Genomic DNA, 13,540 nt, shown 5'->3' on the forward strand with positions numbered 1-13,540 from the left:
GGGGCAAGAAGGGCTCATTGCTGAGGAGGGATTTGCTAAGGCTGAGAGAGAGGTGTAGAGAGCAGGCTGTCAAGCTTTGGGCGAGGAAAGCAAGTGGGGGGTCTGTTTAAAGCCGTGTCCCAGCATGGGTATCTGGGCACAGCTGGAGGGGATGTCCCCTCTGCAGGAGAAAAGGCTGGATGGTACCCTCCAGCCTTCCCCAACATCCTGGCTCTTAAACTGACTCCTCTCTGAAAGCACCATCAGATTTTGGAAATCTCAGACCATCGCGCCGCGTAGAGTCAGGCTTTAATTCAGCAACGAACTGAGGTGAGCCCACCGCCCTGACCCGCATCGCTCCCTCGCTCCACCTCCACAGCGCGGCAGGGAAGGGTTTAAATCTTTTCAGCGTATGAAATCTTTGTGGTGAAGGCCTAAAGCTTTTGGGGAAAAAACCCCCATCATAGCAGAAACTCCTTAATTCAACTGCGGGTTTTCAGTAAAGGGAAATGTATAAGGGCGTCGAAGGCAAAGCGTATGTTCAGCCGCGGAGCTGAGAGCACACTTTAAGAGCTTCTTGGTTCACTTTTATGTAGGAAAGAATGCAAACGGCAAATCTCACGTAAAAGGAAGTCTGGGAAACCTTTGCTTGCAAAGCAAAGGGGGTGGACCGTGCTACCCGATTTGTCTGGGGAGGTTGCGGTGTTGTTTCTCAGGTAACACCGGAGATCTCTGCCGAAATCCTCACCGTGCAGCCTGGCCCAGGTTCCTCAGTGATTTCTCCTCCTGACATCACACGCTCGTGTGAATCACGCAGGAGGGCACCAATATAACATCTTCTCCAGGGGACGGGAGGCAGCAGGACCCTGTGACCTGTGGTTTTCTCTGGACTGAGGAGTGAGGAGCGGGAAAGGGCTGGCACAAAGGATGGGCTGGTCGGGAACCAGGGCTGGGAGAGAGCAGAGGTGGGTGTCCCACAGTGGGCACTGCAGCACAGGACCTCCTCGGGCAGCTCCTGAGCTCACTGCTAACCAGAGCACTGGGAGAGCCGGGACCAGCCAGACAATTCTGGGTTCTTTCTACTTGTAAACCTTCAGCTTTTTATGTATCTTCAAGCCCATCCCTCCGTGAAGCCCCCGTTGCAGGAGCAGGTAAGTGGCACGGAGCACGGGAGTGAAAGGAGGCCGAGGCTGTGTTACACTCTCCTCATTTCAGCCAGGGACATTCCCAGGAAGCACCAAGGGCACAGGATTCAGCAACAGACACGTGCCAAGGTGCTACATCCCATGGGCTACACTGTGAGCAGCACCGAGGAAGCCGTGTCCTGCCCCAGCGCAGACGGCGTGCCGCACTGGTACCACCCCAGCCCAGGTACAAGCGCTCCATCCCACCTTCCAGCTGCTCAACACTCCGGTGAGGTCCTTTGGTTCTTGGTGTTTTCTCCCTGAGAGTAAGATCAGTGAGAAATACCTCTGCCAAAAGTCACATTCTGGTCCTGACTATCCTGAGCTCTGGATCCCAGGGCTGTCCTCCAGCCCAGTGGCTGGATGCCGGGGGTACAGCTACACAACTCCTTCCTTGCTAACCAGTGGTACTGGCGCAGCAAACAAACACTGTTTTCTGGATCACAGCAAGTTTTATTTCCTCCCAGTTTCTTCCCCACTTGCATAATTGTATTTCAGCCTTCTGAAACGCATCAGCAGTAAAAAAAAAAAGTTGGATTAAAAGTATCTCCAAAACCAGACAAATCCACTCATTAATGGTATTCCCCCTCTCTCCCAAAGCACGAGCAAGATCCTTTCCAAAGCACCCGGGGCAGTTTTTCCCCCTCTCATCATTCACAGGGACAAAACCCAGGATGTTCATGCAAAGTTTGTGCCATCCCCGTCAACCTGGGACAGCAGAAAGAAGAGCCCCCAACTGCTCGAGGGCTTGAAGGCTATTTAGAAAACACTGCTTTAAGAACAGGCATAATTCACCAAAGATTCGGTTGCATGGTGATTTCGGGCTACGTTCTAAGTGGTAGGTATGTTGTGTTCGGGTAGAAGTGCACGGCCCGGGTGTCACGCTCCGGAACTGCTGGGGAGAGGAGCAGACCCAGCCCACTGAAAGCAGATGCTGCTGCCAAGCTCCTCGCCAGCTCCAGCCCGGCTCGAGCAGCACCAGAAGAACAGTGGGGGTTTTTTGGGATGCTTCCCTTCACATCGCAGACCAGCCTGACTCTCATTAATTAACAGAGCCTGCTGCCATCCCAGCCGTAGCTACTCTGGCTGCTCTCTAGCTACAGCTAGCTGCACAGCTGCCTTCCCTCGCACTTGAGAGACTTTGTATTTACCAAGTATTAATTAGATGAAAGTGAAGCACCATTTGCTAGGCAGGGGAAATTATCTGCTCTCTCTCTGCCCTGTGACGAGCCCATACTGGGACAAGTCTGAAAAGGGAGCAGGTAGGAGTGGTTCCTTCTTGCTCTGCACATCTGCCACTTCTCCTATTTCACGGCCACCGCCGACGAGCACTTCACTGCTGCTGGACCTGGAAAGGCAACAGCCTGGCAGAGGGAGCGGGAGTCTCACTGCCTTTGATATCCCCTCCAAGCTGGTCCTTGAGACTTGACAGTCAGACCCACCACATGGAAAGAGCTGCTGTCTCCGAGGGCTCCTCCAAGTGCCAGGAGCTGATGAACAAGCGACTTGGCCAGTGGAGTGACGGCAGTGAATCCTCTCCCTCCAGACATCCTCAAGACCAGGCTGGGCAGATGTTTGTCAGGACTGACCTGTCCAGGAGAAGGGAAGGGGATGGGGATCACCCCAAGACCCTTCCTACACCTGAACTGCTATCGTTTCATGAAAAACATGCACAGCACAGGTCTCTTCCTCCTGGTGTCAACGTCTGCACCATTAATGCAGCAGTTATTAATTACACCCGTAATCGCAGCAGGAAGGGCTTCAATGAAATACCCATCCGGAAAAGACTCACCAGGCCACAATGTCCATTTGCGCCTGGAGCTGAAGAAACATCCCGGAAGGCTGAAGGCTGTGACAGCGGGTGAGCATCAATGGTAAACAACCCATCAGCTAAATTTAGGATTGGGAACTCTCCATGACCAGTTGGGTGTCTTCAGTTCAGACCACTGTGTCACTTGAGAACATTTAGCTGTGACAGTGATGGGCTTTATAGAGACCTCAAAGATAAATGGAGGGAAAAGGTTACCCAGTAATTACAGTCGCTGTTTCACATCCAGCTGCAGCCGCTGCGCAGCCTGACCTTTGGGGAAGAATGAGTAATGCACCGTCCTGGTGAACAGCCACCCTTCCTGGATAGACCATCGGCACGCTGGTAAGAGAGAGCACGGTGGCCTCTCCCGTCTGTCCTTTACTCACTGCCAGGCTCCGTTTCTTCATGTAAGAGGACTAGGAAGGTCAGAAAAATATCATACCTGTTCCAAATTCATTTCCACTCTAATTTCACATCTCTCAACTCCACAAACCATTGGTGCTGCAGCAGAGCAAAGCTGGGATGAAACACTGGGTCAGACTGATCTCTGGTGACCTTTTGGTGTCCCAGCTTAGTCTCCAGCACAAGTGGGTCAAGCTGCTGATCTCCGAGACATCCAGAAACAGAAGGGACGAAGCCAGGCAAAGCTGGACCTGGATCCTGTTTCCAGCTTGGCCACTTCCACACCGTGCATGGACAAGTCATGTTTTGTACCTGAGCTCCCCCTGTAGAACGGGGGAGTAGTGATTCAAGGCTGGAAACAGAGAGGTGGGGGTGTGTTGAGGCACGCTGCATTGTAGCAAACAGCCACCGAACTCTGCGGCTGGTCATAAAGAGCCAAGAGGTGTGCAACGAGAGGTCTTTTCCTTGTGTAAGGCAACACAACCCCATGCGTGGGGACGCGTGGTGTGCAAAGCTGCACAACCAATTGCAGTCTGCCCGCTCTGCTCGTCCCAGGCAGGTCTCATCTTTAGCCTAGCCCATTTTACACATCCAGGTCCTCATGCAAAACTCAGTCTTTTTGTGGACTTCCACTGGCTTCAGATCAGGCTGTACCAAAGCATCCCCAGCAGGCACCCAGCCCTGCGACTGGCTCTTTGACCTGGCTCATGGTGTAGGGGCTCAGTGCAAGTGGGGAGCGGAGACTCGGGGCAGGAGGGTGCTGCGCTGAGACGGGCAGCAGCGCAGGTGAGGAACACCCAACGCTCTGCAGCAGAATGAGAGGGAGCTGAAGTTCACGGTACTGAGGGGCTCATTGTTGATGTACGGGTTTGGGGTCAGACCAGAGGTCAGATCCTCTTTGTGTAAGGGCCAGAAAGCTGTTTTGGTCACTGGCTACTAAACGAGGGGATCATTCTGGCAAAATTCAAAGCAAACCTCTGCACCTGACCAGCTAAAGCACAGGGATCAAAAGGTCTATTCAAAACCAGGACAGGAGGAGGACAGTCTCACCAGCAGCTCACCCCCAGCACTCGCTAGTGTTCACACGTTACGATATGAATGATAAATGGCTGGAGGTCACGGAGAGCTTGTGCTTTCCCCCAGCTTGCCAAGGAGATGTGTGACCAGTTTCTGCAGGGCTTCAGCCCGGACCACTGAGACGCGCAGCACTTCCTCGTGGTTGGCTTTCTCTTGGCTGTTGTAGCTCATCACCACTTTGTTGGTGATGAGGGAGATCCCAAGGACTCGGAGGCCACAATGCCTGGCTACAATTACTTCTGGGACAGTGCTCATGCCTAGAATAGGGGAGGAAAGGACCAGGGTAAGTCAGGACTTACACCAAAAATAAGATCTCTCCAAGGCTGCAAACCGCGACCCTGCCTTCAGCTCACGCTCTTGTCTCATTCTGCCCCAGCTCCCTATTCCCAAGCCATGTAATGGTTAAAGGCTGCAATAGCTGTAGCACCACAGTTACAACCCTGCTCAGCACAATAAACCACCCACATCCGACTCCTGTGAGCTACGTCTCACTCCCCAAGACGTGTCAGACTGTTTGCAGCCCTGCTAAGGGAAGTACTGATGTGCTGTGTCACTTGGCTCTTCTCCTCCTCAGATAAAACAGCTACCGCAAAGAAAAATGGCTTTGTGGGAAGCTGAGCTCCTTCTCTCACTCACAACGAGTCTGCAGAAATTAATTAACAGACTTCCGTGAGCTGCCTCAATGATGTAGGGGTCAAGCTGGAGCAATCATATGGATCGTGACACTTACATTCCTTGTATGTGGCTGGGAAGGTATCCATAATTTCCACCCCTACATAACCAGGGCTCTTATGGAGGGCTGCTTTGTAGGGAAGAGGCACAGCAAAAACCCTTACAGTGGCAGAATTTAAAAAATAATAGAAAAGGACTTTATTTCTGATTGGGCCCCACTCAGTCCGGCTGAAGTCCAGCCGTCTGAGCATGGGAGACGTGTTTGGGAAATAAACACCGCATGGTGCTGGGATCCCTGACCTGGGAAGCCACAAGCACAGAGCGTTTCTGCAGATCCATCCTAGGAGCTGCACTAAGCCGCTGTGGAACTAAGCAGAAACACACAGAGCTCATTTCCCTAGGTCCAGGAGACTTAGTCAAAGACTGAAGAAAGTCAGCCTCTAGCAGAATTAACTGTTTAATCCATGTGCCCAACCAACCCTACCAGCCCGCCCCGGGCAGCTTACCCACAGCATCCGCTCCCAGCGCCTGCAGCACACGGCACTCGGCAACCGTTTCATAGCAGGGGCCGGCCAGCAGACAGTACACTCCTTCCCGGACGAAGCTCAGAAAGCCCAGTTCCTGTGCACTCTCCATCGCCAGGCCCAGCAGATCTTGCTCGTAAGCGTCTGACATGCAGGGAAACCTCACTCCAAACCTGCAAGGCGGTAAAGGGCAGAGCCATGCTGATATTGCTACTGCTACCTGCCCCCCATCCGTTCAGGGATGCTCACCCTTTGGAGAACAGGGGAATGGCAAAGGCAGACCTGCCATGGATGCAGTCTTGTCTCATCCCAGCCTCATCATCAGACACTTCTCCATCGTGACATTCCTCTAGATCCAATCACCTGAGACTCTCAGCATGGCTGTTGGAAGCTCTGGCACTGTGTTCCTACCACACAAACCCTTCAGGAATGGTCTCTCCAAGGACTCCTGGTCTCCAGGCAGTACTGATGGACAATTCTCTCTCCCTCTCCCCTGTAACTGCCCATGGTGACTTTTAAATACTGCCCTGCCCCACAACAGCAAGGGCTCTCCTGCCACCGCATGAACACCCACACGCTTGAAACTGATTTGGATGTGCTAGACAAATCATGTGAGACACGAGTCTTCCCCTTTACCGTCTGTATTAGACCAGTTTGAAGGCCTGGAGGAATGACTTTCTTGGGAAGGCAGATGAACAAAGCTTTCCAGCCAGAAAATACACCTTAGGAAAGAGCATCCAGTTCTGCGTCTGGTCCTGGCGCAGCAAGATCCCCCCAAACACAAACTTGGAGACTCTCCTAAGAGAGAAGTGCAGTTCAGTTGCCCATTTGAGATGCCCCAGGAGGTTCTGCCTGTCCCTCAGCTGCCCGTCCTGAGGACGGATGCATCCTGTAGGTCTAACACTGCACCCGCCAGCCCCAGAGAACGGGTATTGGATATTCAGCGGAGTGTCAGATGGTACTAGATCTCTAGATTAGGCAACAGCATCCCATTCCAGGTGTCCTCCTTCGCAGGGAAATGGGGAGAGCAGCACACGTTGGAGCCCCAGGGCCATATTTTAGGTGGCCTTCTTCCTGTCCTTCAAGGCTGGGCCTCTTGCTCGCTTTGGATCTTAAGATAAGAGCTCAGTCCTGTTGCTGACTGAGCAAATCCTACTATTGAGGTGAGGAGAGCAGAAGTAGACGGCCAAGGCTGGAGTGCTGCTGCAGAGGAAATCTGGAATATAAACTCCCAGCCGTGTTCCCCAACTCAGCTCAGCAGGAGTGGACCAGGTCCCTCATCTAGGTTATTAAAACTCCTGCATGTTTTCATGTTCTTCTAGCTCAGTGTTTAGGGCAGTAGGTGGCTTATTTTAAGTTTATAAACACTTAGATATGATATGAATAAAAACAAACTTTCCCATCTGGTCTAAGGTAATAAGTATTCATCACCATGAAAATGGTTTCTCTCTTGTGAAGGATGGCCAGCAATGCAGAAGCCAATCTCCGATTTATTAAATTTAATCCTCAGATTGGTGCAGTATATTCATTCCCTTCCCACATCACTTCATTGTCTCTAGTCCTACTCTGTTGTGCTTAGATAAATCCTTCCTGGTGGCTGAGCTGGACTGGGTTTTAGAGGATTTTGCTGAGCTGAAGCGCTGCAACACTTTGAAAGCTGATTCACAAAGACCTTTTGCCCAGTTTGATACCTTGGTCAGCAGCACAAAAGTCACCTCCCTGCGCGCTGCAGTCCGCACCGGGAAGCTGCTCTCGGGAGGCAATGAGACAGCCACGCTGCCTTTGAATGTTGGCCAGATGCAGTTACTGCTTGGCTGGCGTTCCTCCTCCTGTTCCTGAATGATTATGCAAGTCCCGAGTGTTTTAAACACGCGGCTTCTGTGCTTTAGATCCTCCTTTCCTCCAGCACACACCAATACCTACATAAAGATGTTGTGCTTCAGATGGATACTGTCCTCTTGCCATCCGAATGGCAGGACAGCATTTATAGCTCCCGAGGTAGTTGCTAGCACCTTTCAGACTTCTTCAGAAGCAGGAGCCAGGCCTGGCATTACATCAGGAAGGAACTAACTGTAACTGGAAGCCAGGCAGACCACTTTATTCTCAGCCAAGACTCTTCTTGGAAAGATCCCAGGACAATCCAGGTGCGTGCCTTGCAAACACATAATTTTTTCCAAGATGAAGGTACCAGCCCAACAACAGATTTAACCGCCTTGTTATCCAAACTCGCTCATAAGTCACCTCCATTGCCTGTCCTCTGGCTTCACACACCTGGCTTCCATCTGGCTTCTCTCCTGCCAGCTGGGTTAGGAAATAATCCTTGCTACTGTTATGTCCTTACCATAATCCAGCCTTTCTTTCCTGCCATAAGTCTCTGGAAGCCTTGGATCTTTCCTGCTTCCATGCTGACCTTCCTGACACCAGATGTGCTCTCCTTTGATCAGCCTGATTCTCCAGTGGACATGTCCTCAAGCTCTTTTTAGCCCCATTTGTGAGCCAAGGAGCCTCTTTCTATAAACACTGTCTCCTCTCAGTGCTAGGACCTTGCCAGTGCTGGTTTCCTTTCACCCTACCACTCTGACGGTGCTTTGGAAGGGTTTTAGGATCATAGATTATTTCAGGTTGGAAGGGACCTCGAGGTCATCTAGTCCAACCTCCTGCTCCAAGCAACTCCGTGTCCAGTGGCAAATGCAGTCCAGGGGTAAGGATGTGTTACAAGCCCCTCTTGCACCGTCCATAGGGTAAGACCACTGTTACACAGCTATAAGAAACCTGATTTCCCACTTTAACCAGCAGCAGGTCGCTCCCGTGGATCCAGAGGTCTCCCAGGAGGCTGCCGGGACAGCCACCTCTCATCAGACTGACGCCTTCAGTGAATACACGGCGTTACCAAAGGCACACCGGTTTAACGACCTGGATACAAGGGTGGTTAGCAGCAGATTTTGAGGTGTTACTTTTGCTTTGCTCTCAGCTTACTGCCTGGCCTCTGTCGTACCAGTTCCATCACACCAGAAGCGGCTGTGGATAAATGCTGGCTGGAGACATCGCAGTTCACCAGATCGTGCAATTAGGAGGAACTAGCAGAGAGAGGGACTGACAAGAAGAGACAGCAATGGGTCTCTTTAGCAGACAGTATGTCTGGCCACATCAGGAGAAGGGTCAAAAGCCTACCTTTATAAAACAAAACCTTCTGGAGGTTTGCATATAAACTCCTTATAGGAGTGATAAACAATGAAATGTGTTGGGGAAGGCAGGGCAGGTGGCACAGCACACACAGCTATTGCTTTGCTTTTTCTCTCCTGGGTACGAGGAGCCAAACTCTACCTCTCAGTAAATATTTGCCAGCAGGTCAACCGAAAGAAGAAAGGATTAATTGGTAATGTAGGGGCTGATGCCTTCTTACCTCTCATCGTTCGGTCCACGCAGCGGATTCTGCCCTCCCAAGCCAAACATGCTGATGTGATCTCTAATGAACATGATGTCCCCCACTTGGAAGTGGGGATTCAGTCCCCCGGCAGCATTTGTGACAATCAGGATCTCCACCCCCAAGAGAAAGAAGACCCTGATGGGAAAGGTGACCTGCAAGAACCAAAGGCACATATGCAATGAGTATCACAATTCTCAGGCTGCCTGCGTGATGCAGAGAAGGGTCTGTATGAGCCTAAAAGGAGAGAAAACAACTTCTCCAATTTAAATTTTCCTCTAATTTAAACAGAAAGGATTTTAATGTTTTTAAAACATATTAAAACCTAATCTTGAAACGAATACCATTAAAATTCAAGCCCACATTTCCTACAGTTGCACTAAGGTCAAATAAATCCATACAAAAAGAATATGCAGATAATTTTTCCTCGCTGCCGAGGTCTTGCAGAGATCAAACCACTGTGCTGATTGAAGTAACTACTTATGCACGCGGACTTGGAGTGTAATTGATAAACCAGCTTTTTACAGCAATGATGCATTTTGCAGAAGCATAGGGATGATTTTCTTAATTTCATTTTATTCACGTTAGTTCACTTCAGTGACCTGCTTATCCGAAGCTAAGGAGCAATTCGGGATTGGAAAAAGAGTTAAGAATTTTGATATTGAGGAGCCAAGAAAAATGGGATGATATCTGCTACCTCTAATACGCTACAGAAGCGGTGAGCAGAAAATTTCCTAACTATGGACTTAACCTCATTAGAGAAACATGTTTTGATAAACCTAGTTTTGCATCAAATGCATTTAAAATAGTTTTATTCTGCAAAAAGTCAGGCGGTGCCAAGTACTGCAGTTTATTTTAAAAGCAGACTGACCTCAGCCACAAGTAAAATATCAGAGCTATCCAAATAAGAAAGGAGATGCAAACTATCAGCCAGGAAAAAGAGAAATATTATTGGTGTTTTCTAACAGAAACATACGTGCATGTATGTTAGGTAATAAAAACACCTCAATATTCACTTATTTCTATCTGTGAACTGGGAGAGTATACCAAGTTACACTAGCCAGGGAGTTTTTTCTAGGTGAAAAAAGCTGTAAACCACACAAATGCCAAAGATGATTAATACACGTCACTCTTATCACAGTTTCCTGGTTGCTGATTTAAATCATGATTAAGACGACTGAGTTAGAGCACGTAAATCAAACTGCCTTGTACAATGCACCGGTCTCCCCTGAGAGTATAGCAGGGCTAGCAACTCTGTATGGCTGCACAGCAACCGCTTCACCTAGCAGAAGCTGACTACCTCTCGGTTTGAACTCCCAATTTTATTTTTTGGGGAAGAAATCTAAAATCTAAGCCAGGTTCACTGCAAGAGCAATGTAAGTTCATTGCAAGAGCTAACCTCCTGCAGCTAGATACCAAAGCCAGCAGTCACTTTTGCATCTTTTATGACATATCTCCCCCTACGTGAATGATTTTCTTAAGGAGAGCTCACCGTGCTGACAGAGTATCCTTCGTAACAGTGGAAGCGACCCTGCATACACACGCAGGGCTGTCCGTTCAGCTCCCCAAACACCAATCTGCCAACATGCCCTGCAACTGGAAATTAATAATGTGTCATTTTAGGTACAGGTCTCGACGTTTTTGACTACAGAGGGATTTGTCAGCTGGTTATTATGCATTACAGCAGGGCCAAGCGCTGCAAAACCAGGAGCTGAAAGTTAAATAAACGCTACAGCGCAGAAATACATAGGGGTTTTTTTTTACTGTGAACACACATCTCACCACTGAGGGACTGGTTTCCAGACCAATGCCAAGTGGTGCATGTTGATTTATCTCACCGTAAGGCTGTTGCAGGCTGCCGATGGTTGCGCTAACCTGTGCTCCGTGGGAAGTGGGGGATGTCCTCGTACGGAAAGACCGTCTTGTTATCCAACGCATCGGCCAGACCTCCCAGTCCAGATCCGCAGATGATGGCAGTCTTCGGGCGCTGGACCGTACGGGCACGTAACCAATCCGCTGTTTCCTTATACACCTCGTAGCTGTTTCTGCAAAAGAAGAGGTCAGTGAGGCTATCAACCCACCCAAAGAACAAGCTTCAAAGCATAAAAGTCCTGAAAAGGCACAAAGAAAAAGAAATTGCATTAAAACTAAAATAATAGGAGCTTCACTGCTATTATTGAAGATGTTTCACTTTTGATCTCATATTTTACCCCTGGCCAGAAGCAAATCATTTGAATCCTTTTTGTCGACTTCATTCTACAGTGGAGAATCAGCTAATGATAACTAGATCACAGAAATGTCACAAGCCACATCCACTCACGCTTCTGATGGGCCTGGTCTCTCCTGAGTTTCTGAAGGAATGCGAAAACACAGCTGGACAGAGCAATTGAGACCTGTATGTGTGTGCACGGGGATGTCCAGCCTGTGAAGGGGGAATGCAAGAGGATGGGTGTCCAAGGGCACCTGTATGGCACGGCAGGGATGCTGTGCTGATGGAGTAGACGTTGTTCTCTGCAATGAGCAGGCTACTGGGACATGTACAAAGATGGAGAAGCCAATCTTCATAAGTGTGGAGTGCCATCAGTTCCCATTGCTTCCTCCTGGGGCTGGTACCAGATCCCAAACATCCACTTTCTGGACACCTCACGGTGCCAGTAGAGGCCAAACACAAAGATCTTATTCATCCTCTCCCGCAGGGTGGGCAGTGGGTCACGCCCACAGCCTGGTCCTAGGCAAGAGGCCCAATGACATCAGTCTATGTCAAAACAAATGAAACCCAGGAATTTGGGCCCCTGGGCTTATGCTGTCTAATTTTAGAGGTGGACTGCTCAAAAGCCTTGGCCAAGAAAAGGTCTTACCCAGCAGTGAGGCACAGTGCTAGGAGGTGGAGAGAAGCTGGCATTACACTGCCTGTTGTGTATCTGTCTCATGGGAGGGGAGAGGACTTCAATTTTTCAGGCTGCTAGTCCAGTATTCATCAGATGCATTAATCACAGTTTTGAAATACAATCAATAGCAGAATAATTCCATAATCCTGTTTCCAATAGGGCAATGCAGATACTTTCCCAAAGTCGATATCAAGGTTGATTGGAAACTCTCCTCAAAAGCAAGAGTACCCATAGCATTTCTTGATAGTGACTCCATCATTACCATTGATGAAGAGAATTAATGACTGTATGTGGTTGGGTCACGGAGTGAACCAACACAGGGAGGGACAGCAGGTTCTCCACATGTAAAGCTGATCTGCTTACTAAAGGGGGAGAGAATTAGATACCGTGAGGTTGAAGGTGATGTAAAATTGACTGGAGATGCTGATAAGCAGGCACTGTCTGCTTCACAAATGTTTCTTTTTTTAAATGAAGTCTCTCGTTTCCAGAGGTGCAAACCTTAGTCGCATTGTGATTCTGCTGTCTGCAGCCTCAGAGGACATACAGAAAAGCTTTCAAAGTGGTGCTCTACACTCCAGGAGGTCTCAGACCACTGATGAAAAGGATCTGACTGTCAGCATACAACTGAGTCTCAGATATTCAAACAAAGGATCTCAATTCTATGCTTTTTCTTCCTTTACACTGACAAGGTAGGCAGTTATTGCACAGGTATCTTCTGTGAGCTCTCATCTCCTCGCTGTCTAGCTCCTGCTCCAAGTCCTGTCCAATGTCTGATACATCAAACTTATGTTCCTAGTTACAAACTACGATGTCAAAAATACCTGAGTATGTCAAACCTGCGACTCAAAGAGAAGAAACAACTTCCATATGCATGAATTAAAATGAAGAGTCATACTCAGCAGAAATACTTTTCAAAGGAAAAGTCTGGAAATGTTTATTCACTGTAAGATATTCTTGAATTTTCCATGTGTACCATGAGCTGCTGAAACAAGCAAAAGCTATGGAAGTAACATGAATGAAGCCTACACTTGACTGCCTGTATTATCCGTTGTTTCCAGACAAAAGCTTTAAAACTGCTTTACATACATTAATGAATAATTCCCCTCAATTTCTCTGCTGAGTAACTGTAATCCTTGTTCCGAAATTAGAGGGAACCAAGAGAATTTAAATGTAATACCCAAGCTTTTGACGTACCTGAGGCAGGCATGAGAAAGGAATGAGGTCACCAGGATCTGCTCTTCCCTCTTGACCGTTAATCTCCTTTTTTCAGTATTTTTTAAAGGTGAATACACCCTTGCAAAATATCATTAACGAATGGATATTATTCCTATATCGCAGAAATTTCAAGAGTGTGGGATGAATCCCATTCAATGTCTGCTGAAGACATCGGGATTGGCCGAGCTGTGCCGAGTTTGAGGGAATTTTTCTCCTTTAAACAGAAAATGTTAAAATACTTCTTATCCAAAGAAGTGAAACTCCAGTGCCACGTGACTCTCCCTGCCCGAGAGGAGCTTCAGCGGGCGCGCTGGGACCCTGCAGAGGCCTCTCCATCCCAAAAGCTTTGGCCATGTCAGAGCTGG

The 13,540-nt window shown here is 48.9% G+C and overlaps 1 protein-coding gene across 1 annotated transcript; it reads right to left on the reverse strand.

The window, feature by feature from the left end:
* Positions 1-4,491: 4,491 nt before the first annotated feature.
* PNP (purine nucleoside phosphorylase) lies at positions 4,492-11,800 on the reverse strand (the record flags this gene model as incomplete). The annotated part of the gene is made up of 7 exons (XM_010151419.1): positions 4,492-4,709; positions 5,631-5,821; positions 9,052-9,227; positions 10,565-10,668; positions 10,948-11,117; positions 11,393-11,494; positions 11,686-11,800. Coding segments are annotated over 7 exons (1,076 nt in total), but the record flags the coding sequence as incomplete, so codon positions are not given.
* Between the last annotated feature and the right edge of the window lie 1,740 nt (positions 11,801-13,540).

The sequence above is a fragment of the Eurypyga helias genome, unplaced genomic scaffold, assembly GCF_000690775.1.
Source record: "Eurypyga helias isolate BGI_N326 unplaced genomic scaffold, ASM69077v1 scaffold14975, whole genome shotgun sequence".
NCBI lineage: Eukaryota > Metazoa > Chordata > Aves > Eurypygiformes > Eurypygidae > Eurypyga > Eurypyga helias.